The 23,212-nt window shown below is 41.8% G+C and overlaps 1 protein-coding gene across 1 annotated transcript in view; it reads left to right on the forward strand.

The window, feature by feature from the left end:
- The window catches only part of raver2 (ribonucleoprotein, PTB-binding 2), an 89,270-nt gene extending 66,291 nt beyond the window's left edge, over window positions 1-22,979 (forward strand). The window contains exons 5-16 of the mRNA XM_026146201.1: window positions 2,651-2,842; window positions 8,353-8,473; window positions 11,556-11,638; window positions 11,730-11,828; window positions 13,381-13,492; window positions 15,037-15,395; window positions 16,726-16,834; window positions 17,297-17,478; window positions 18,170-18,280; window positions 19,168-19,269; window positions 20,502-20,720; window positions 22,209-22,979. Coding sequence (XP_026001986.1) covers window positions 2,651-2,842; window positions 8,353-8,473; window positions 11,556-11,638; window positions 11,730-11,828; window positions 13,381-13,492; window positions 15,037-15,395; window positions 16,726-16,834; window positions 17,297-17,478; window positions 18,170-18,280; window positions 19,168-19,269; window positions 20,502-20,720; window positions 22,209-22,349 — 1,830 coding nt within the window. The 3' untranslated portion in view covers window positions 22,350-22,979. The remainder of the gene's footprint in view (window positions 1-2,650; window positions 2,843-8,352; window positions 8,474-11,555; window positions 11,639-11,729; window positions 11,829-13,380; window positions 13,493-15,036; window positions 15,396-16,725; window positions 16,835-17,296; window positions 17,479-18,169; window positions 18,281-19,167; window positions 19,270-20,501; window positions 20,721-22,208) is intronic.
- The last annotated feature ends 233 nt before the right edge of the window (window positions 22,980-23,212 follow it).

The raw sequence follows: 23,212 nt of genomic DNA on the forward strand, positions 1-23,212 counted from the left end.
GGCCTGTGCGATACAGACTGTGTTGATTGATATAAAAGCCTCCATGACTCACACGCTCTTATGCGACCTTGTGTGCAAAGAGAACCACAAATATAGCTCTTCAGCTTTGTTTTGCACAATTTTCCCCTTCTTTACTTTTCAGACTAAAAAGGTCAGTAATGTTTTGGCTGATCACTTGGTTGCAGCTTAAAGTAGTGGGGAGATGTGGCCAGAGTCTATCACAAATGCTGCATTTCAGCGGGAGCAAACCACACAATATGTACCAAATGAATGCAAAAGTGCACCTTCCTTTCACCATATGGAAATTAATATAAGAAATCAGATAAGGGTTTCTCATAAAAGTGTTCATTTATATAGTTGCAGCTTCCTGAAATTATATATGCTTTTCTCTTTGGCTGAAATATCCAGAGTCTATGAATATGCAGATTTTTTTTTAACACAGCTGTTTATATTCTGTAGACACTACAAGTAACGCTGCATTTAACTTCCAACAGTGCCACGAAATTCTCTTTGTTTGTGCGTGTCTGGAATGAAGATGAATTTATTTGAAAACTGCCTTTTTGGTGTCTAATTGTGCACCTTTAGCAGCGATGATACAAGTATTAGCAAACCAAACCTTCAAATGGTCTCTAACAGATCACACATCCTTTAAAATGTGAGAGAAGTTAAATTGAGTTCCTGTCCTTTTTATTCCTGCTGTATTTCATATGAATCGAACCAGTGCTAACAATACGTTAAGTGGTATGTTTTAACCACAAGCCATTACTTTGTGGACATAGTCATTATCCGATAAAGTCCATTAGCTATAAGCTATTAGCCTGCCTGCATTATTTAGCTTGAGCTCAGAAGATGGAAATGACTCAGCCTTCTTGACAGAGAAGTCAGTCTTTATCAGCAGGACACTCTAGCGCTGAGACATGTCTTTATTGACTGCTGACCATAAATGTATGATAATAATGCTCTGTCAAGTTTATATGCTGAAAAAGGCCCATTATTCGATCCGGCTCCTAAGTAGGAGATTATTGTAGTTTGGAGCTGTCTTTTCCACAGACACTACGTTAGGTTGTGTTTGTGTGTATCTCTATCTATGTGCACATCCCTGAAGCGGTGTAGGAAGAGCAAAAGGATGTATCTTTTACATCATGTCATTTCTTTATCTATCCTTTTTGACAAAAGAAGCTGAGAGAAGCACTTCTACCTCCACTCCACTGTTATCTGTCACTTCCCTGTCTGTCAGTCATGCACAGAAAAAAACCCATACATGCATGAATTTGTGCATTTGTTAGTCTAAAACTCTCTGAAAACATTGGGCGGATTAGGATTCGGATAACTTTGCAGTCTTTGCAGCCTCTCATGCTGGCTTCTCATTTTCTTAGTCAAAGTGCATCATGACGGTAGCTTGGGCTGCACAGATAACTGCCACTGGAGAAGATTGTGTTTTGCCAATCAGTCTTCTAGATGAATGATATTGCTATTCCTAGATGGTGCCGAGAACGTGCAGATATAAAAACGTGTCTGACCTCCTTTGTTTGCCCCGATGATTTATTAAAAGATAGTAAATGCAAGTATTTTTAGGTCTCTGGTGAGGGGGAGGGGGGCACACCTATCAAGCAGTAAGCAGCTGATACTGGCTGATAAGAAGTCAGTAAATTTTCTTTTGCGTACTGAAAAAAAAAAATCCACTTTAAAATACATTTACTTCATTAAACAGCTCTTGGCGATAATGCTGCAGTGGTGGCGTATTAATTTTTTATTCCTACAGATAATTGCTGAAGTCTGAAGGGCTGATGACGTTAGTTTGTAGTGTCAGAACTTACGTTGTTTTCAGAAGTTGATGTTGGGTTTTATGCTGGACTATTGCTCTTGCTACTGGTGGCATTTCTCCCTTATATCACTCGACCCACTTTCTCCTGAAGGAACTCGCTCCAGCCTGCTGGGTGCATTTAACCAGGACAGGTTATTCCATATGTTTTGAACCCACCAGTGAGCAGACAGTTCTAACATCTTACAGCTAATGTGGCATGCCTGGAAGTGGAAAGGTGTACTGTATATTAGTGAAAGCCTGTTAAGTAGATTTGGAGCATTCCTGTGAACTAACAGGAACAACAAACATGACAGGAGTGCGCCTGCTTTTAATCAGACACTCCAGCAGGTGAGCATCTGCAAAAGGCATGCCATTATCAGGCACAAATCTGATAATGGCATGAATGCAATCCTTGTAATTAGTGGGAGCATAAGAAGACTACTCTGCCCCAGTAAGACATGTAAAAAAAAAAGAAAAGAAAAAAAAGAAGCTAAAATAAAACACGAGATACGAGTTGTTTTCTTTTTCTTTTCTTTTTTTCTTTTGGTTTTTGTAGTGCTCCACATTTACAAGTGTCAATAGGGATTTTTCAGATCTCCTTAAGCACAAATTAGCTCAATTCATCATGTTTATACAATTTGTGGGATGTGATCAATACCAATGTCTTGACGTTGCCGGTTCCCCGGCCAACTAGGAATTTAGATGAAGAATCAAACACGAGGAAAAAAGAAATTCAAATAATTTTTCACATTAGAGCCCACATTTCTGTGCCCAGCCACAGAAGAAAAATCTAAAAGAATGACTTACTGAATAAATGCTTTGTCTTTTTATGCATGTTTCTTCTAGCTTGCTCAGGATGAGGGCAGTCCAGTGCGAGGGTTTGGCGTGGTGGAATATGAGAGCGCCGAGCAGGCAGAAGCTGTGCTGATAGAGATGGACCGAACTCTGGTGGGAGGACAGGAGGTCCGTCTGTCACTCTGTACCCCTGGCACCTCAGGGAGAAGCACCTTGGCTGCACTCATTGCTGCCCAGGGTATGGTGAGTATATTACGGAGAAAGCAGCATCACAGACGCATCACAGAGTGTACTGAAGAGAGCGCAGACGGCAGTACACGGCATTTAATGTCGCCTTCTGTTAACGCAAGAAGAGGCTAATATTAGCGGCAGCATTGGTTTAGTAGCAATCTTAACAGTTCACTAGCCACCAGTTTTAATGTAATATACCCGCCCAAAGTGTTATTTAGAATAAACCCCAGCCGTACTGTATTTATTACAGACTTGAAGAATCGATGAGAGATGAATCACAATTTATTAGTGTGGATATGTCAGTATGTCACAGTTATATCTTCCACATAAAAATGTGCAAAGGTTTTCACCCAGCCCCCACATAAAAACACAATTTAAACACAAAACGACCGGCTGATTTGCAAAATGCGAGCTTTCGGTTTTTTCACGCCATTTGAAGTGTGCAGAGCTAAAGTGAACAAATTAACCTACAGAAGCTGGAAAATTTCTCTGACATTTTTTCCATCTCTAACCTGCTGCTGAGCCCACAATTATTAATCTACGGGCATGGTTTTTATCACCAAATTAAAGGAAAAATCTTTATTTTTTTTTTCTTTCTACTGCATAGAGCAAGTTATCAGGGCTCTCTGGGATTTTAAACCAGGTGGAATTATAAGCTGTTTTGAAAAACAAGTGCCAAACTCAGTTCACATCACTTTTTGACACTTGGTTATAGTTACATAACATGCTGTCACCATGGCAACTAACTGCCACTTAGCTGACACAGGTGGACCGTTGAGGTGCGATGCATTTGAATTTCATCATCCGATTCACTGATTTGACTCTCGTCTCTCCGCAGCTCAAGTCCGGCAGTAGCAGAAATCTTAGTTACTGTTAAAGCTGATTCCAGACACATCCAGGAATCAATATTTCTACCATGTTGCTTGGCTGTATTTGGACCATCATCAGCTTACCACACCCCCTAAACCTCCAAACCCACCGTCACTGTAAATGAATTGAAACATTCCCTTTGCTATTTCCTATCATAAATCCTAATATTACTTTCAAATTTTAAAACGTTATGTCACAGTAGTCTCATTTTTGTAGCATTCCCTCATACGTGGAGGACCACATGCTACAACACTGACACACTGGACTTCTCATGGAAAAACAACAAAAAAAGAGCGGATATGCTCACAGCTACTTTTCCATCTAATTGTGATGCCAGTGCCGGGTGGTTCTTGCACATCCGCTGCTGAGAAACACCGAGGTTTGACGTGGAGCACATGCACGAACACCCTCTAGCCGAGAAGGTCTTTGTAGCTGTGATACCCCTCCTACACAGAGCTGTGGTAGCAGAGAGGCACTGACATGATAATTATAGTTCTATAGACTGATTGGGCTCCTCCGCTGTCTCCCGCAGCCTGAAATAAACCAAACCACAAGCTAGTGACACACTATGACACTCATACGTGCACCCATTCAAACAGATGCACCCAGCGAACCCGCACACGGCATGTAAATACAGCGAGTGAGAGTAAGTGAGAAGTGAGAGTTCCCAAAAGGAGGAGTCCCTGCTAATCCCTGTGGGTACCTCGATTTACTACAGCTACTGAGTCCTGACAGGTTTGTGTGTACGTGGGTATGGAAGGAATCTAGGGACAGAGAAGGGAAGCGGTTAATGGCTACTTAAAGAGCGGTCCAGATGGTGTTTATTTCATGCTAGTAGACATATCGTGAATGAAATAAGCAGTCACCACCGTGACTGACTGTTTTTCACATGCAGTGCAGCAATGACTGCGTCAGAATCACTTGATTCAGAGAGTTTCGTATGTAACAAACCTCAGTCAGGTTAGTATCCTGCTAGCTTGCAATCAAGAGCAAGGATTATCCAGCATTAGCAACACATAATTATTCTTGATAATGTCATTAAGACAAACACTGATGATATTTTATATCTGTTTATGTGTTTCCTGTGTAGTAGAGAGTGATAAATGAAACGCATCACTACCTCGTATGTCAGCTTGTAGGTGGTTCTCTCTTTTCTCTTTTCTCAGGTTTGAGAATAATTATTGTTATCAGAATACATCAAACCTACATTTGTATAGAAGGTGAGCAGCTACCGCCTTCGCTGCGGGTGGGCGTTGGATGCGTTGGTGGAGCTGGAGGTGAGGAGCAATTTTCACAGATTCGCACCTACTAATGGCGGCTCATGCTGAAGACCTGGAGGGATCGTTGTCATAGGCTGAACGTCTACATATGTCACTTTGATGAAGAGAGATGAGTTTTCAGGGCTTTCATCAGTGTTCTCAGAGGAGCCGTAATCACGTTTTAAAATACAGGAATGATGGGACAAGATGTAAAATAGCGCTCGTCGGGAAATAGCATCTTAAAGATTTTTCATTTTACAGTATTTGAAGTTTGAAGTATGTCACGTAGGTTTTCATGAATATATTTTGTGTAATTCAAGATTCCATCAAGATTTCATCTATTGATCTTTTTATGTCTCTGAATGATATTAATATTTATTTGCAACTTGGATGCGCAACAACAAGCTGTCCGCAGGTGTCCTCTATACTTTGGATCGCCCTTATCGAGCTGTTATAAGTGCTAAATTTCCACTTTAGCTAAAAGCTGTAGTCTCTCTTTCTCTGATGGCATCACAGCTGTTGCAGAGCGTGAATTATCAGATGCACGTAAAGAGGTTATAGCTGTGACGGATGGGCTGGAAAATGTGTTTTTGAATAAATTAACTGGGGCGATTGAGGAGGAAGGAAGACATGCAATTGGTAAAAGAAACAAAAAGAGGGGGGGGGGGGGGGATTTGAGGAGGAGACCAGAAAAAGGGGAAGAAAAAAAGAGGTAAGACAGAAAGAGATCCTGTGAGGACTGTGAGGTTACATTAGTGCCCCGAGGCCCCTTCAGCATTATTGCAGTGAATGTGAGCAGCTGGTAAAAGCAACATCAGATCTTCAGAAAGAGCTCGAGACCTGCTCCTGTCTACAGTTGTCTGAGGCGATTCTCTCATTTCTCCAGTTAGTGTGATGCGAGTGTGAGTGTGAACGCTGAGGACCAGATGGCCTCCTCCCTCCCTCCTTTCTTCTCCCTTCGTCCTTTTTTCCCCTTACACGATACTTCTCGCTTTCCCTTCTTCGCGGCTTCCTTACCTCCCTGGCATGTCTGTGTGTGTGTTATAGTGTGTGGGTGTGTGGCTGGATTTTGTGCCAGTAGCCAAACAGACTGATGCATGCTGACATTTTCTCCAGCAGAAAGAAAAGAAATGAGAGAGCTCTCCTCCTCCTCCTCCTTCTCTTCCCTTGAAAGACGCTGTCAGCTATGACTGGCCTTGTTCAACACATACACGCGCGCACACACAAACAATAGTTTTCCTCACCGGAACATTCGAATACACATAGTGTACGTGTGCACTAGACTCTCCTCTTCCTTACTTGCTGACAGGACGGAGTCAAACGCAGCCCATCCCCGTCAGTAAAGCTCTCGGCTCCGGGATGCGACAGAGAGGAAACAACGTTGACTTGTGCTCAAGTCAGGCTGTAGCTCGGGGCAGGCGAAGAGGAAACATCACCATCCTTGCTAATGTTGTTTTAAATAGCCGTGTCTGTAGGGCGGCGAGCGCGTACTGCCGCCACACTGTCAGAGCTGAGGAGGATCTACCAGAGCACGGGCAGCTCCATTCGATTTGACGCAGTCTAATTCAATAGGATTTCATTTGAGTCTGTTGAATGAAATTTCCTCAGCATAATGAGTAATTGAATTCTTATTTGGGGTAATGTGCCTTACAGTAACTCCTTTGATTAAATGCAAGTCAGCAGAGAACTGTTCAGATCCAGGAAATGTAGCTTAATGTCAAATTAAATAGAAGCTTTATTGGCAATAGGAAAGAAAACAAGATTTTAAAACGACTCTGAGAAGTGTTGTGTGTGAGATAAGCTCAGCTTTAATTAAACATAATGTTCTAAAATGCACTTGGGTTAGGTTTTATACAAATATATATATGTGTGTGTGTGTGTGTGTATGTATATATATATATATATATATATATATATATATATATATTTTTTTATTATAGCTGTAGTAATGCAAAACAGTCCTCGTAAATCTTACACTGGTCTTTGGTGCAGCTCCTCTAAGCCCACCCTTTATCACGTTTTTTCCTGATTGGTTGCACCTTCTAAACAGAAGGCCTAAACCGCTGGTGGGTGGGGCTTCTATGCTCACAGCTGGAACCATGTGCCTCAGTTGAACATCCACCATTGTACATATGACAGAAGATTAGGAAAAGCAGAGCTGTTGCACTTTAAACAAATGAATTCCACAGCAGTCAGGGGTGGGGTCAGTGTGTTATTGTAGAGAAATTTGCTCTCTGCATTTTACTCATTCTAAGCAGTGTGCAGGGCTGGAGGACAAGCTCCAGCTGTAAGCCTTGGTGGAAGTTCACACTGACAGGAGAATTAACTTGGCATGAGGGCAGAAGAAACCAGACCTCCTGGAAGAAAACAGGCACAGGCCACCTAGGACTTTCTTGCTGTGAGCCAACGGTGCTTATACCTCTTTTACAACTCTGCTCTGATAAACACCAAAGGCTACACAGGCCTAAGATGGAGTCTCTTCTTTTTCTTTTTAGACTGGCAGGTCCAGTTTTCTATGAGCAATCTAGGCGATTGCATATCAAACTTCCCCCTCTCCCTTATTTTATTGCTTTCTGTCGGTACTGATTTACTAATCATCTTTACAAATTTCAATGAAAATAATAACAGGATGATATTCTTGCGTCAGACTTATTTGTTATGTATATATTTGTGAAAGCCATGCACAAGACGCAGGATTACATTTTAAAAAGCTGCGCTTTGATCAGATATTCTTTTGAAGTGACGTATTTAAGTTCAAGGCAGACGCTCCCAAACCGTGAGCTAAACTACATGTGTGACAGACATTTTCTGAAAGATTGTTCTTTGTGTCCGTTTCTTTTGAAACGACCGTAACGCCCTCTGAAACCTTAATAAAAATAAATAAATATTGGCCATCTCACTATAAGCTGTCATCTTGTGTCAGCACAGAATTTGATGCTGGAAAGGCAGCAGTCATGTAATGTGTCATAATGTGCGTCTTTAGCCAAGTTCCAGCACAGCAGCAGACTGTGAAAAAAGCTGTTTTTCAAATATGATACAAACTTGTGAATAAAAGTGGCCTTCCCAAGTCTCTAAAAAACATTTTTTCCTTCAGACACTTTCTCGTCCTTGTTTTTCTCCCCCGTCCTTTCTCTCCCTCCTGCTGCTGTCGTTTCCCAGCTTTGTCCTTTTATATTTTTTCTTGCCTTTTTTCTTTTGTCGCCCCTCTGCTGACATTGCAGCCATATCCTGATGATGTAAGCTAGTGTAATGATTACTTAAGCCATCAGGGGCTCCTAATGACAAGATCAAAACCGATACTGTACTCCACACATACACAGATACACACATGCACACATCTAGTCACGTGTTGTTGCACTCACTTGCTTTTTGTGTTTTTTGTTTTGTCTCCAGATTCTGAGTAACAGGAAAGGTTTGCTACCAGAACCAAACTTGGCCCAGCTGCTGACCAGTATGACGAACCCCGCTGCTCTGCAGATACTCATGAGACCGTACCACACTGGGAAAAGAGGAGGTATGCTGGATAGTCTACATTTCAAATCTGTGAAACGAAAGTATTGTACAGAAATATGTAAAAAGTATTTCTGGCTGTTCCTATGTTCCTGGTAAGTGTGTTGGCATGATGATGATTTCCTTAAAAACGTTGAGTGGGCGGGAAAATCCTGAGGATGGGGTGTCACAAAATTTACAGCCTAAAACCTGTGAATTCTTTTTCCAAAATAATTTTTAAACATTGTATGATGAAAGTTCTGTTTCTCGATTTTTTAAAAAAAAAATATATATTTAAAAAAGAAAGGCAACATATGAGGAGTTAGAACTGGTGTTTTATTTTTTTAAGTGGTTTCTCTTTAAATATCATGCTAGCATAGCATGCTACATGCTAGCTGAGATTGTGGCAACATTGAAAAAGTTGTACATCTGGGAAAAAAACAAAAAAACACCTAACATCTGGATAGTGGATTATCTGACAGTGAATTGGAAATCCAAGCATTGGCTCAGGAACACTGAACGCAGGCTGTGGCATCTGAAAATGAAAGTTAAAACTCTATAATGCAATTAAAAAACAAATGAACATCATCCTCCACTATAAAAGACTGAGGTGAGTTGAAGGGGAAAACTATACTTTCATCTGACCAATCAAATCTGAAAAAGACTGCTTCTTTGTAGGTGTACAGGTGCATTAGTTCACATGACATGGGTAGCTTGTACATCTGTCAAAGCCTTATTAATGCTGAAATGATATGTACAGCTTTAGAACAGCTTTTTGGTGCATACACGTTTGCTTAATGCTATAAGATGGTGCCAGATGTATCCTCCTCACATTGAACCTGCATGGCTCCACAGGGAAAGATTCCAGGTGATAAACTGGTCTGCTTGAAGTCCACAGCTGTCATTCATCTAAAAAACATTCTGGGCATTATGAAATGCCCAGAATGTTTTTAACCTGCATCAAGCAGGAATGGAAAAGCTTCAGGTCTCAGAAGCCTCTGCAGTTGGTTTACTATTTTTTCAGCTTTTTTGAAAAACCATAAAACTTAAAAATTATGGTATTTTAGCATTAAAATTTTAATTAAGAGCTTCCGCATTATGGGTGGGGGATTTTTAAGCTCATCATTTTGTCACAATATTTAAAGAATGCTATGCAGTATCAATATTTCTATCAATTTAGAAAAAGCATGCAGTTGGCAGCATTTATAAATGTAACTAGCTGATGAGCATTTTCAAATGTAAGCATGAAAATAGCCTAGGCAGTATTTTCCCCGGAAAATTTTAAGTATAAGTATAAAATAACTGCTAACACTTAATAATTATAGTAACTGAACCTTGTAACTGCTCATCTTGATGTTGGCATATGGCACTTTTATATCACATCAATAATTTATACTGGTGTTATTGTGGACGATGTCACAGGCCTATTGTGCATACTGGCAGATTAACCATGATAGGAACATAAAAGGTAATTAGCAATGCTATTAATTAAGGGCAGCTGTGGCATAAACATTCCATTGGGAGGTGGGATAACAAATGTAAGCACTATACAACAAGTCAATATGAACATTTAGACAAATATAAAATGATGAAATTGGTGATAATGATCTGGGCAGAAACTAGATCATGACTACAGGGCATGGCTGGCAATCAAAGCTCCGCTGAATGAGTCTCCCTCTGCCAGGCCCTCCTATATACTGTAATCACCTCGGCAGTGGCTTCATTATTTGATGAATGGCTAATCAGGTATTAAAATGAAATCGTGTGACATTAGGGGAAGAAATGAGAACAGGAAGGAGAGAAAATGAGAGAGGTGGGGGAGCTCTCTTAAAGAAGAGTATGCACAATTAAAGTCTAAAATTAGGATCTTGATTAAATGTTAAACTTTCTCTACTTATTCTGGAGGAAGCTACCATTAGCATTGACGCTTACATTTATTATGACCAAGGCTTGTGTTACCACGCATGCACAAAAGAAGCAGAAGAAAGGCTGTGCATCTGTGGCATGGGTGCAGATCAGTGTGATCGATTTTGTTTTTATGAATCACAAACAGGAAGTCTGTTGAATTTAGAAATTGGCATTGCACTGGATTTTGTGATGTATTTTTAAAGAAGGTGCATTAAAGAAAGCACAAATGTCTCTCCTTACAAACATGTAGTTGCCCTTAAAAAGGGTATAGAAAACTACAGGAGGTATTGCTCAAGGGGAGCAAAAGGAAACTTGTTAATGCATTACTCTGTGTGATAAGACTTCTCACTGGATGTCCTATCAAGTGGGGTGTCACTTTCACAGCGAGAGCTGGCCTTGGAGGTGTTTACTGTGAGAAGTGTACTGGACAACAAATTAATTGGAGATTGCAAATCAGAAAATAATAAGACCAAGAGCATTGCAAAAGTGATTTGCACTCAAGTCCTGAAAAGTAAATCTCTAATGCCAGGAAGAGACCATATCAGTGGATGATAAACATTAAATCATCAGGAAGTATGACTAATTAATCCTATATACTCTGCATATATACATACAAGGGCAAAAGTACTTAAGATGAAATATCTATTGGTGAGCTTAACACAAATTCATCTGCTTAATTGTTTGTCTTTTGTCAGGCCGTTATAACAACTAGATTGTTTTTACTCTTCAGCCATTCTGCTGCAGATTTGCTGCTGCACTTCCTTGTCCTATTGCATCAGCCGGTTTGGGCCAAGCTTATCTATTGGACAGATGGCCTCACATTTGACCCTAGAATATTTTGGTATATAAAGGAGTTTACATTTTTTTGTTTTTAGAGCTCTTTTTAAAATCTGTCTTCAACACCAAAATAGAAATTAAGTTTTGAGGGGAAAAAAGTTAAAGTTATGTGGGAGGTAATTTGCTTTGTGCTTGCATAATATCCCAGTATTGCTTTACTGGTGCTTGTTATAAAACAGCCAGCTGTGTGATTGCTTGAAATGTGTTGTAAATGACTGATGGATCGGTTGTCTGACTTGTAATTTCGCCTGTGTGTGCCTGTTGAGATGATGATTGATTAGTACTTTGGTGGAGACTTTAAAAAAAGCAAATCACTAATGGAGGCTCTGGTGTTTCTCTTTGTTGTTTGACTATGTTTTTAGGAAAATACGGGCGTCACACCAGCCTGCCGTTCCTCAGACCTCCCCTCACTACAGCCCTGCTCACACTGGGAAAAGCACACCAGGTCACACTAACATCTAAATCTCTGAATTGTTTAGTGTGTGTGTGTGTGTGTGCGTGCGCGTATTCTGATGTCCTTTTCTTTTACCCTGCAGAATGCTATGTTTGGAAATGGACTAGTCCTCCAGAACCTTTTGCACATGCAGCTGGCACAGCAACAGCTTCTACACATCAAAGACAAACGCATCAGCAGCGTAAGACACCTGTTTGTGTGTCTGTGTGTGATGATTTGCATATGCTAGTGCTGAGGGTTAAACATAGTTGGGGGCATGTGCATATGTGCCCTTATGTTTTTATCTCCAGCACTTAATGCACGGGAAAACGAAACCACATCGAAATCATGCAACCTAATTGCTTCTCCTTTTCTGTTTAAAGTGAGACCTTGAGGTGATGAGTTTCTGTCTGTGTTTTCATTTGCATATTTTTTGTGTTGCTGAAGTGAAAGTTAAATGTCATGGGTACTGATGTTTGGAGTATTTGATGTTTTTTTTTTTCTTTCTTTATCTTTTTTCTTTTTTAAGCTGAATGATTGCAATGCATACTGGATTCTATCTCTACATATTTTTAAAAACTTAATCAACCCATAACTTTAACAAGGAGGACCATTTTAAGCTTTCAATTGGCATGTCCATCCATCCATCCTCTACATGCTTATCTGGGTCCAGGTTCCAGTCTAAGCAGTTAAACCCAGTCCTATTTCCTATTGTTCACCCAGAGGGACACTGAGGTGTTTCTAAGCAAGCCCAGAGATGTAATCTCTCTAGTATGTCTTTGGTCTGCCCCAAGGCCTCTTCCCTGTAGGATATACCCAGAATATCTCACCCAGGAGGCATCCAAGTCATATGCCTGAGCAAAATAAACTGGCTCCTTTCGATATAGAGGAGTAGCAGCTCTGCTACTCCTACTTGAATGGCCAAACTCTACGGGAGAGCCCACCCACCCTTCAGAAACTCATTTGCACCCCTTGTATATGTTCTTTCAGTCACTACCCAGTTTGTGACCATATGTGCCTGTAGGGAGACTGACTGACGGGTAAAATCCGCTTTGCTCTGTCAGACTGCAAGAGATAAGAGTCTGTCCACACCTCCTCTTGCCAAGGGCAACTCCGGTTTGGAACATTAAGTCTAGCCCTTGTCCAGGAGGCTCGAGAGCCCATGTTGTACATTGAGGTGAGCCTGATGATATTTCTCAGCCTCACGTGTTAGCTTTGTCTTCTTCCCCAACCAAAGAGGTGAAGTTCCATGTCCCAAGAGTTAGTTTCATTGCTTTGTAATTGTTGTGGAATATCCAAGTATTACTATTAATTTTTATTCATTTCTTTTTTGTGAGGACATTTTAATTTAATCTCTGAAGTTGGGCATTTGAACTCTATGGGGAATGACTCGTTCTTGGTGTTGGTCTTGGAGGAACTAGAGTTCTGGGAACTTCAACGCTGGCTTCATTTTCAGTACCGGAGATTGCCACTTGGACTTTTATAAAGATGAGACTGCATATTCTGAGAAATCTGTGAGCAGGTCCTGGTAATTCTAAAACCTTTGTGGATTGGATGCTCTGGATCTGCTTTACACACCATTGTATAGCTAGCACAGCCCTCCATGGTGGATTCTGTTTGGTTTATAACGACCATCTCGCTCATGCTCTTCCAATTTTGTTTTTTATGATATTGTTCTTTGATTTTGCTTTTCTGTTCCATTTTTTTTTTTTTGTAATACTCTTCCTTCTCCTCTTTCATTTCCCCTTTATTAGGTCTCCAGTCTGCTCGGGGACCCGTCCAGACTGCTCATGCAGAAAGCCTTGTCTCTGCGACCTCCAGGCCTCGTGCAGCTGGGGAAAGGCCTCCTGGGAGACTCTCCTACAGGTAAACGGGTTCCATTATGTAGTGGTTTACACATTTACCTAACACGCTAAACAGCCACAATTTAAGAGTAGACACAAATCTCTGTGGGGTTGTGTCAGGAAGTGCGTCCGGTGTAAGAAATCAAAATGTTAATTACCCACTGTGGCGACCCCTTAATAGCAGGTAAATGAGTAACAAGCACCCTGATCAGATGAGTTCATTTAATTATTGCAAACAAATTAAATCACACTGAAGCATTCAGGCTTTGGTTAATACCTAATTTAGTGTTTGTTTTTGGTTTTCTTGCTCTACTACTTTTGTCTTTTTCTTGAGAGGGAGCATATTAATAGTTTAACTAACTGTGTGGCTCCAGAGTGCAGCGGTTTACACATTTGCTTGACAAGGTCTGTGAAGGTTGCTGGTTCAGACCTTATTAACATTTTAACTTGGTAGCGCTCCTACAACACCACCTTTATTTTTCCACGTACCAGTTTTCTAAAAATCAATGATTTACTGTTTACAGTGTAACCTTTTGGTCTGTTCTCTCTGCCAAATCCAGAATCTGTTCTATTTTACATGTTAATAATGAAGGCTCTAAGGTCCCAGAAAAATATTGTTCATGTTAAAGTGAAAGCCATAAATTTTGTGGGTCCTTTTCCTAATTCTGACCCGTGTGTCGGGCTTGTCCCTGTAAAGACTGCTGAATTTCGCCCAGCTGTACGTTACAGTGCGGAGCAGGAAGCTGCAGCAGATTTACAATTCAAATCTCCAGCTGAGAAAAGCTGTGTTGTTTTAAATGGAAATGATATACCGCAGACTTTTTATGTGCATAAAAACAAACAATCATGCCCATGTGCACCACTGTGAGTGTGTCCCTCTTTGATTGGATGCATGAGTTTGCAATTTTGCATACGAACGTGCGTGTCTCTTGTCGGTGCGCGTGTCTGCTGGGGAATGTTGGCTCAAGGCTTGTTAGAGCGGTTTCGTTTATTGTGCGATGGAGGCCATTTGTCACAGCAATATTGGATTTATAATAAGTGCCACTGCGTATGTTCACGTTTAGTGTGTGTGTGCTTCTTTTACTTATATGTTTGTGTTTTGTTTGTTTTTTTGGCCTGTGTGCATTTGTATGGGATTATGTTGCATGTGTACATATTTGTGTTATTAAACCCTGGAGTGAGTGAAATATTGGGATTGTGGAGAGCTAAGTGGCAGGCTGTAAATAAACACGATAAGCAGTGATGTATGAGCGGGAAACTTGCTCTCAAATATTACAGCTGGCTCTGCAGAGACGGCCAGGCGGAGTTTCCAGCCGTTTGAGCGATTCGTCTGTGTCCTGAGGAGACGGAGACACTGATGGTCATCTGTGAAAGCCATTTCGCATGTTTATCTGGCATCTTTCCCAACCGTGCCTTTATTTCCCTTCATTTCATTTCCTTTTTTTCTGTATACTATGTTTTTACTTTACTGTTTCTTGAATTTCAACTTTCTGTTATCACTCACCTCTCCTTTCATTTCCTCCTGTTTTTTTGTTTTTTTTGCTTTCTTGTCATCTCCCCTTACAGAGTTGGGACAGGAGTCAGTTCCAGCATCTACCCACAATGCCACAGTAGTGGTTTCAGCAGCAGGTGTCATGCCGTACCTCCAGGGTCGGGCTGTAGGAGGAGACCTACCTAGCCACAGCACCCATTCTGTGACTACGACCCCCTCTGCTTCCTTCTCTTCTTCCTCCTCTTCTTCCTCTTCCACCTCCTGTGACAACAGGCAGCCAGCTCCTCCAGGGACGATGGTGAGCGCCCAACCGCAGGGACAGAGCTATTCCTTGGGTATAAGTAACTCGGGCCTTGGCCCGCCTCCGCCTAAACCCCCTGGAGGAGTTTACACGACAACAGGCCAGCACAACAGCTCAGACAGCTGCCCCCTGGTGAGGACACCGACCGAAAATCTGCATGCGTGAAGCAAATACAAAATACTTAGACTGTAAATAAAAGATGGCCTTCCAAGTCTGAAAGGAAGTCCAGTTATAAACCTAGACTGGGCCTGTATGTCTCATTTGATGGATGATCTAAGTAAAACATGTTCTAATCATTACACCGTTTCAGTTCTTACTTAATACAACATGATATTGATTTTTGGATGCTTTAGGGCGGAGCTACCCTGTGATTGAAAATTTGCCAAATTATGACCTTGCAGTGCTCTCGCTTACTCGGATCGTCTCCTTAATTGGATGTGTGCTTTTAAAAAGATATCAAGATGGCGACAGTCAAAATGCTCACAAAGCATTTGATGATGTCCCCTTGGCTACGTCCATCATTTATATACAGTCTTAACATTTCAAAATGTGTAATTTGACAGACTCACAAACCAGGCAGCATTACCTGGCCCTCGTTGTCAGTATTACATAATTGTCGCCTGATCAAATGTTTGGTGGAAGTTTCTAGAGATATTGGTGTAATTCTTGAATTTCTATATTTATGTGTACGTTGCTGCACAAATTAATATTTGAACTCCAACTGTGATGCAAGTTGTTGATATTTTCCGTGAAACCGATCTGTAACTTATCTCTAGAAATGCTTGTTATGGTCCTAACTCCTTCTACCCTTCAGTCTCTCTGTCTCTTGGGGGGAGGGAGTATTTATTCCTGATTAGTGTTGTCTGCTTTTAACCTCAACACACAATATCAAGGGAGCTTTTTGAATAAACAGCCTCAGTCCCTTGAGCGCTTTACCTTTGGAAAATGCCTGTAATGCAACCTGTACCCACCTGCCTGTTTTCTTTCTAAAACACCTCCCTAAATCTCCTAGACTCGGCCAGGATTAAATACAGTACGACTACACTAACATCATTATCTCTTATAAGTCTGTGTACAGAAATAATCACAGTGCCGAGGTTCTTAGGGGACACGATTCCAGTCCCAGTACTGTCTTCTCTGAAGTCCCTTTAATAGAGAGAAAGTGTAATTACTAGAGAGGACAATCCTCGCAGGTTTCCACCATCACTTTAGCTCTTCAGTAGCTCACAAAAGTCAGCTTTAGAGCCTCATGTAAAGTTTGTATAATCAGTATTTTTTAGAATTTGTGTAGCACAGTATTTTTCATTAAATCCACAATGTGATACATGTTTGGAATAAAGATGAAGCAAAGTAGCTGTAATTGCCTTCAAACACCTCTAAAAACGAAAACCTGATTTTTATTTGCAGTTCCTGTTGGTGGCAGTGTGAATAATACGTTTTATATTCACCTGTCTCTCTTTAGGTAAACAGTGGACAGAGTTCTTTGTTGGGCGATCCTCCTAAAGAAGTCAGGCTGCCTTCTAATCCTTACCTAAACCTGGCAAGTGTAATGCCAGGAGTAGTTCTGCAAGGTGAGCACACGATCGCACAACAACCATAAAGTTTTTGCACCAGAGTTCACGTCCTGGCTTTTGCAGCACTTAAAAGCATTTTGTGCTCATTTATTAGTCAAGCTTTTTTATTCAAGAAGAGCAATTCAGGTCAGCCGGTGATCAATTCTACCACCTCTGTTAATCAGATCAGTTTTAAACACTAAAATGAATAAAATCAGTTGGAAACCTCATATCAGACACGTACGAAGTGTCCAAGAGCATCTCAATCATGAACAACATGAAACAGGTTCTAGATTATAATTGTCTCTATTTACTGAATTGTCTCTAATTCTTCCAATATTTAACTTATTGTGTAGAGGTGTGGGGAAATATTATAAAAATACACTAAATTACAAAAAAGGGCAGTTTGTGTGATAACCCACATCATTATGATTATTAACACATCATTTGTCGTCCATTCTCCCTTCTACTCTTCCATAGGCTCAGTGGGCAGCAAAGCCCAGGGAGGACAACCCAGCGCTGCAGTTTACAACAGCTCAGTCGCTCCTGTGGTCTCCCAGGGCTCCGGCTCCTACTCCCACAGTGCAGCAGCTACGACCGCTGCCCCGTACACCACAGATTCCTCCACTGACTACAGCCAGTACAACCAAGCATACACACAGGTGCTGCCCTACAACACATGCACGTGTGTACACACACACACAAATATGAATGCTGAATTTTGGGGTCTGTACATTCAGTTAGTGTGAACAGGCATTACTGGGCCTCAAATATGCTATTGATGCATGTGTTGCTGAGTAGATGGATGGATACACAAAGCGCGGCTGGATGGGTGCAGCAGAGACAGGATGAGCTGTAACTAGGGGAGGCAGGGTGGTGGAAGAGATGGGAATGGGTATGGATATTTGGACAGACAGAATGAGAGTGGATTTGGCAGTGAGCACTGCGTGTCTCCATCTGTCCCTGCTCTCCTTCTCACGCCTAACACTCCACTCAGAACAAGTCCCAAAGCCCTTCTACTGCTTGTTTGTCATCTTTCTTTCTTTCTTTTTTGCGCTTCTTCCTCCTCCAGCAGTAGGTGACATATCTGATGCTCGCAGCAAGTACCAAACCCCATTTGAAATGTTAATTACACTCTACTCATCCAAACAAATGAGTCATGATTAGATAACCAATAAAACGGTCGGTTTAATTTGTCTGGAAAGACAAAGACAGAGGAACGAAACGCTGGAGAGCAGGAACAATACTTAATGAGACTCATAAAATTGAAAGGTGGCAAAGAAAAAAAACCCAAAACAATCACGCAAAGACAAGAAAGCACTGTTCATGCTTGGTAATGTGTGTGTGTCGTAGGAGGCCATGCAGCAGTGGTACCAGCACTATCAGGCGGCACAAGCCCACAGCTACAGCACGGCCGCGCCACAGGACAGCACGGCCACAGACTACAGCAAGGAGCACACTCAGGTGGCAAACACACACCTGTTTGTGACCGTGTGGGATTTGTGCCACGTGTTGTTTTTTGTTTGATCCATGTATTTCCATGTAAATGTATTTCCTTCATTTCTTCATCCTCGCATCAGAGTCCGGCCCACTTCAGTTTGCTGTAAATGTGTTCTTTGTGCAAGCAACATAAAATATTTTGCAACTAACAAAAAGTAGCTGCAGTGCTAAAAAATAAAATGAAAGGAACACTTTTCAATCAGTGTAGCATCAGGTCAGTTAAACTTCTGGGATATTGATCTGGTCAGTCGCAGAGGGGGTTGTTAATCAGTTTCAGCTCCTTTAGTGTTAATGAAATTAACAACACTGGAGGAGCAACAATGAGACAACTAACAAAACAGGAATTGTTTTACAGCTGGAGGTCACTCACAGTCTTTCCCTCCTCATCTTTTCTGACTGTTTGACACTAGTTTTGTATTTGGCTAGGGTCAGTGTCGCTGCTGTTAGCGTGAGGTGATACCTGGACCCTGCAGAGTTTGCACGTGTAGTCCAACTCCTCCAGGATGGCATATGGGCAGAAGGTTTTCTGTGTCTCCCAGCACAGTCTTAAGAACATGAAGGAGATTCCAGAGACAAGGCCCTTAACACGGACAACCTAAGTCTACTGGCCGCTGCCATTTTTTCACTTTTTAAAAAAAAATTTTTTTTTTGTTTTGAATTCAGCCCTCTGCAGGGTCAATATTTTCATTTCCATCACATCCTTTTATTCCTAACACGTTATCCAGCATGATTTTTTTTCCCTTTGAGATCTAATTTGTTCCTTTGAAAATTAAAGTGTTCCTTTAATTTTTTTGAGCAGTGTAAAAAAACCCACAACAAAACTACAATGGATGTGAAATCTTGTTTTCTAGACTCCAGCTGTGTCCACCTATGGAGATTACAGTTCCTACATGCAGGCAGTCACTCAATACTACTCCCAGCCAGCAACAGCCAATCAGGGCTACGCCAGCAAGGTAAACACACACACACACTATAAACTCTTTGAAACACACATGGCTCCCTTGGCCAGGTGCTAGCCCTCAACTAGCTGCTTGGAAAAGAAGAGAAAACAAAATCCTGTGCACACACACACACACACACACACACAGCCTCCGTACCCATTCACTTCAGTTATCATGCATGTATCAGCAAAGCTAACGAACCCAGCGTGTCCCAGGGATAAGCATTTTTACACAAGTTATTCATTTGTCTTCTTAAATTAGTTAGAACATACAAATAATTCATATTAGGGTAAGATAAGCTCATTTAGATTGTCCGTGACCATACGGACACACACACACACACATACACACAGATACAAAGTGAAGCTCTTGAAAAATCCAAGCAGCTTCCTATCCTGCAGACAGAGTGTAAGCTATCTACACGCGCTGGCACTAACATGAAGTTCATCCGCATGTTTATTTGGAGAGGTTGACCTCTCGGCGACACCGATACCCTGTTAGAGGGAACGCATCACTCTGCACCCAGCAGCTGATGCCAGCCATCTCCACACACAATGAGCAGCCAAATCCAGGCTTATCTGCTGCTGCTGGAGGATGTGAGCATATGTGCATTACCTGTGGGGGGGACATAGATCAGTTTCACGTTGTGATGAATCGGGACTCGCCTCCCTTTTGGGGACTAAAAGTCTCTTTGAGGTAAATCATAAATGCTTTTTGGTGGAATAATTAGGGTAAGGCTCCAGGATGAATACGTATAAGGCAAAAGTAATGTCCTCTGACATAATGGAAACACGACTGCATGTAAGATGTTTTCTTAGAAGATGATGTCATAGATCTTATTGCACAGCTGGCTTGGACCCTGGCGTCCTGAGCTCGTGGAAATTTTGATAACTCTGCCTGAGAAATCCTTCGTATCATTTGACAAAGGCGTTACATTGAGCTGTGTATATGTCGGCATGAGTATTTTGATTTGGGATGGTTGCCTCGGAGAGTAAGCCCCTGTGACGGGAAGCCGGTTGAATGAGCCTACCTGATGTGACACTAGACACTAGAGGACAGAAAAGCTAACATGAATAAAACACTTTTGTCAATTATTTTCTCATGTTATGAGATTCTGTCAGCACCTAAACAGTAACACGGCAACAAAAAACGGCTTCAGAGACCATTTTCCTTGGTGTCCTGAGTATACCTTTGAATCATATCAATAAATAAGCTACTACTATTTGTTTCTGTGTTTCCTGTAGGAGGTGGAGGTGTGTAAGCCTCTGGGAGTGTCTCTGCACGCGGTCAGTAATGGCGCGGCTCCTCCCCCGGCCGTCCTACCTGCCGCCGCCGTGCTCCCAGCTTACAGCACGCTGCCCTTAATGCCGGGCTTCCTCGGGGCACCGCACCCATCTGCGGCCGCACCGAACCCTGTCACACACGCACACACCGCTGCTGCGGACTGGAACACCTATTACTATGTAAGTAAAGAACAATCCATGATCCCGTATGAGACACGAAACACATTTTTTTGTCTCCATTCTTTTAGGGTTTTTTTCTCCTTCCTTTTCATTTCTTTTTGAAATCATGACACACTCGTCTTGGGCCAAATAACAACAATTCAACATTTCATATTGCAGCTAAGTGAAATGTTGAATTGTTGTTTCCTCCACAGCTTCTGATATTAGAGCGCTGCACTCGTTGTTGACAGTGGGGATCTGGGAGGAGGGGGTTGCTGCTCATCCTGCTGAATTGAAAAGTGATATATTGTGCTAACCTTTTCTGTATGCCTTTATGTGTAGTAGGGCAATTGTTGCTAGTATAAGAAATGTGTGTAGAGATTATTGTCTGTACTGCAGGAGTATTTTTCTGTGGTTAGCTTTAAAAAAAGAGTTGCTGAGGGTGCGACTGCTTTACAATAAAAGCAGAGAAATTGCTGGGATGCTATGCTCCCTGCATAGATGTTTCAAATTAAAAGCTGCTATACTGGGTCAAATGTTAGGATCGGTTCCTTTCCTTGTAGGCCTTTTAATGTGAAAGAAGAACAGGAAATAGGCACTTTAGACTGAAACAAACACAAAAACAGTGACTAAAAACAATAAAGCTGAGCTCCAGGCAGCAGTGTGACGTGTACAGATTGATGTCAGTGCTGCCAGTGATTTGAATACCAGTTCTCATTTGAAGGTCTGTGCTGGTCTGCATTAGCTGCAAGTAGCTCCACACGTTTCTGCTTTCAAACAGTGCAGTGTTATAAAGGCTGCTTGCTAAAAATTTATTTCCTCTTTTTTCTCTCAACCAAGTCAACCAGTAGACTACCATTCAGTGCAGCTTTTATTTATGTTTTTCCCTGCATAGTTGAAGGCCGTTAAAGCCACTCAAAGAGACACGGAGGTGGAAGAGATTCACAGAGCGAGAGAGAGTGCACAGTGACGTAAACAGACCGGGGCCAGACGTCTGAGCTAAGCGTCATCTCCTCAAAGATTTGCATTTGTTTGTGCTACTACACACAAATGCATGCAAATTCAGGATTTTTGCTTATTCGTCAAAATTGCACAAACCCGTACGCTTCTTTGTCACCGACCTTCTATGTTAGTTGATCATTTCAGTAATTTAGGGTTAATCTCCTGCAGATCGTTAGCAAGGCTGCACTTGTTTTAGTAAGACGCAGAAAACAATGTTTAGTGACCACAGAAACTTATAGTAGTGGACAACCGAAGTCCCGAGATGAATTAAATTAATAAAACAATATTTTTTGGTAAAATGGTCTGAAACCAAGAGTAATATTCCCGGGATAAACAATAAACCCTTTCATGATCATAAAAAAAGATTTCCTTAGTATTTGAAAATGAAATATATGGTTTTTATCGGTGACTTTCCAACTATAAGTGTTTTCATACACGTCCAGGTCAAACGTCCATAATCCCTCCTCACCTCTGCCTCCCGTTCTCTTCTTGTTTCTAACCCATCAGAACCAGACGAGGGGCCATAAGAGGGAGTATCCTCAGCTGGCAGTGCAGGAAGTTACAGCATCCGATGCGGCCTACATCGGGCAGCACTCGCAAGGCCTGGGGGGGCAGTACGCTGACTACTTTAAGAGGAAGAGGCTCTAGTTTGAACCGAACCACCTTGAAGCCTAAAAGCTTAGGGGAGGGAGGCGCAAACAGCTGGATGTCTGCTGGATGTCACAGCTCCCTCTAGTGGCCTTTCTGTGGCTGCCATTTTGCAGTCCTACAAAAGTCAGTGTTGAGTTTGAAAGATTTAGGTTTGCAGATGGCTCGAGTGAAATGAAGCCATAGTGCTCTTTGATCTTGGCACGTATGTACACACACGCACACACACATATATATATATATATACACACAGTGTTATTTTTGTCCTGTTCAAGCCTTAACTCTTTAACTTAAGCTGTTGTTTCACAGTCAGTGTGTTAACTGTACTTAACTACTATTATCTTGTACAATTTTTCTAATATATCATGTAAATTGAAGTATATTGCATCTGTATGTACAAGCAGCTTTTGTATTTGCAAGCAGGGCGGCCCGCCGTCTGCCTCTGAAACTGTCTTAGGACTGGCCATGCAGCCAGCTACCCCCCCCCCCCCCCCCATCCCAGTCTCCCTTTTTTTTTTTTTCAAAAGACTGAACGTGTCTGATGTCGCACACTCGCCCTTTGATTTGTCAGCCAGTCTGACATCTTTTTGTTCTCGCTTCCCTCTTTTTTCTCTTTTCTTTTTATTAGACCAGGTTACTCTTTAACCCCCACCCCCCCCCCCCCCCCCCCCCCCCCCCCCCGAGAATTAGAGTACGCGTGTGTGCGTATTTATGCGCGTGTGTGTGTGCCGCTCTGCTGTATCTGTAGGAAATGTCAGCCATTTCAATCCCAAGGTTTGGGAGCACATCAGGAAAACAAAGGGCCTAAACCAATCAAAGCCCTTAATTTAAAGCTTCCCTCAATGAATGGACTTTTCTTACAA

This window comes from Astatotilapia calliptera, chromosome 17 (assembly GCF_900246225.1).
Source record: "Astatotilapia calliptera chromosome 17, fAstCal1.2, whole genome shotgun sequence".
NCBI lineage: Eukaryota > Metazoa > Chordata > Actinopteri > Cichliformes > Cichlidae > Astatotilapia > Astatotilapia calliptera.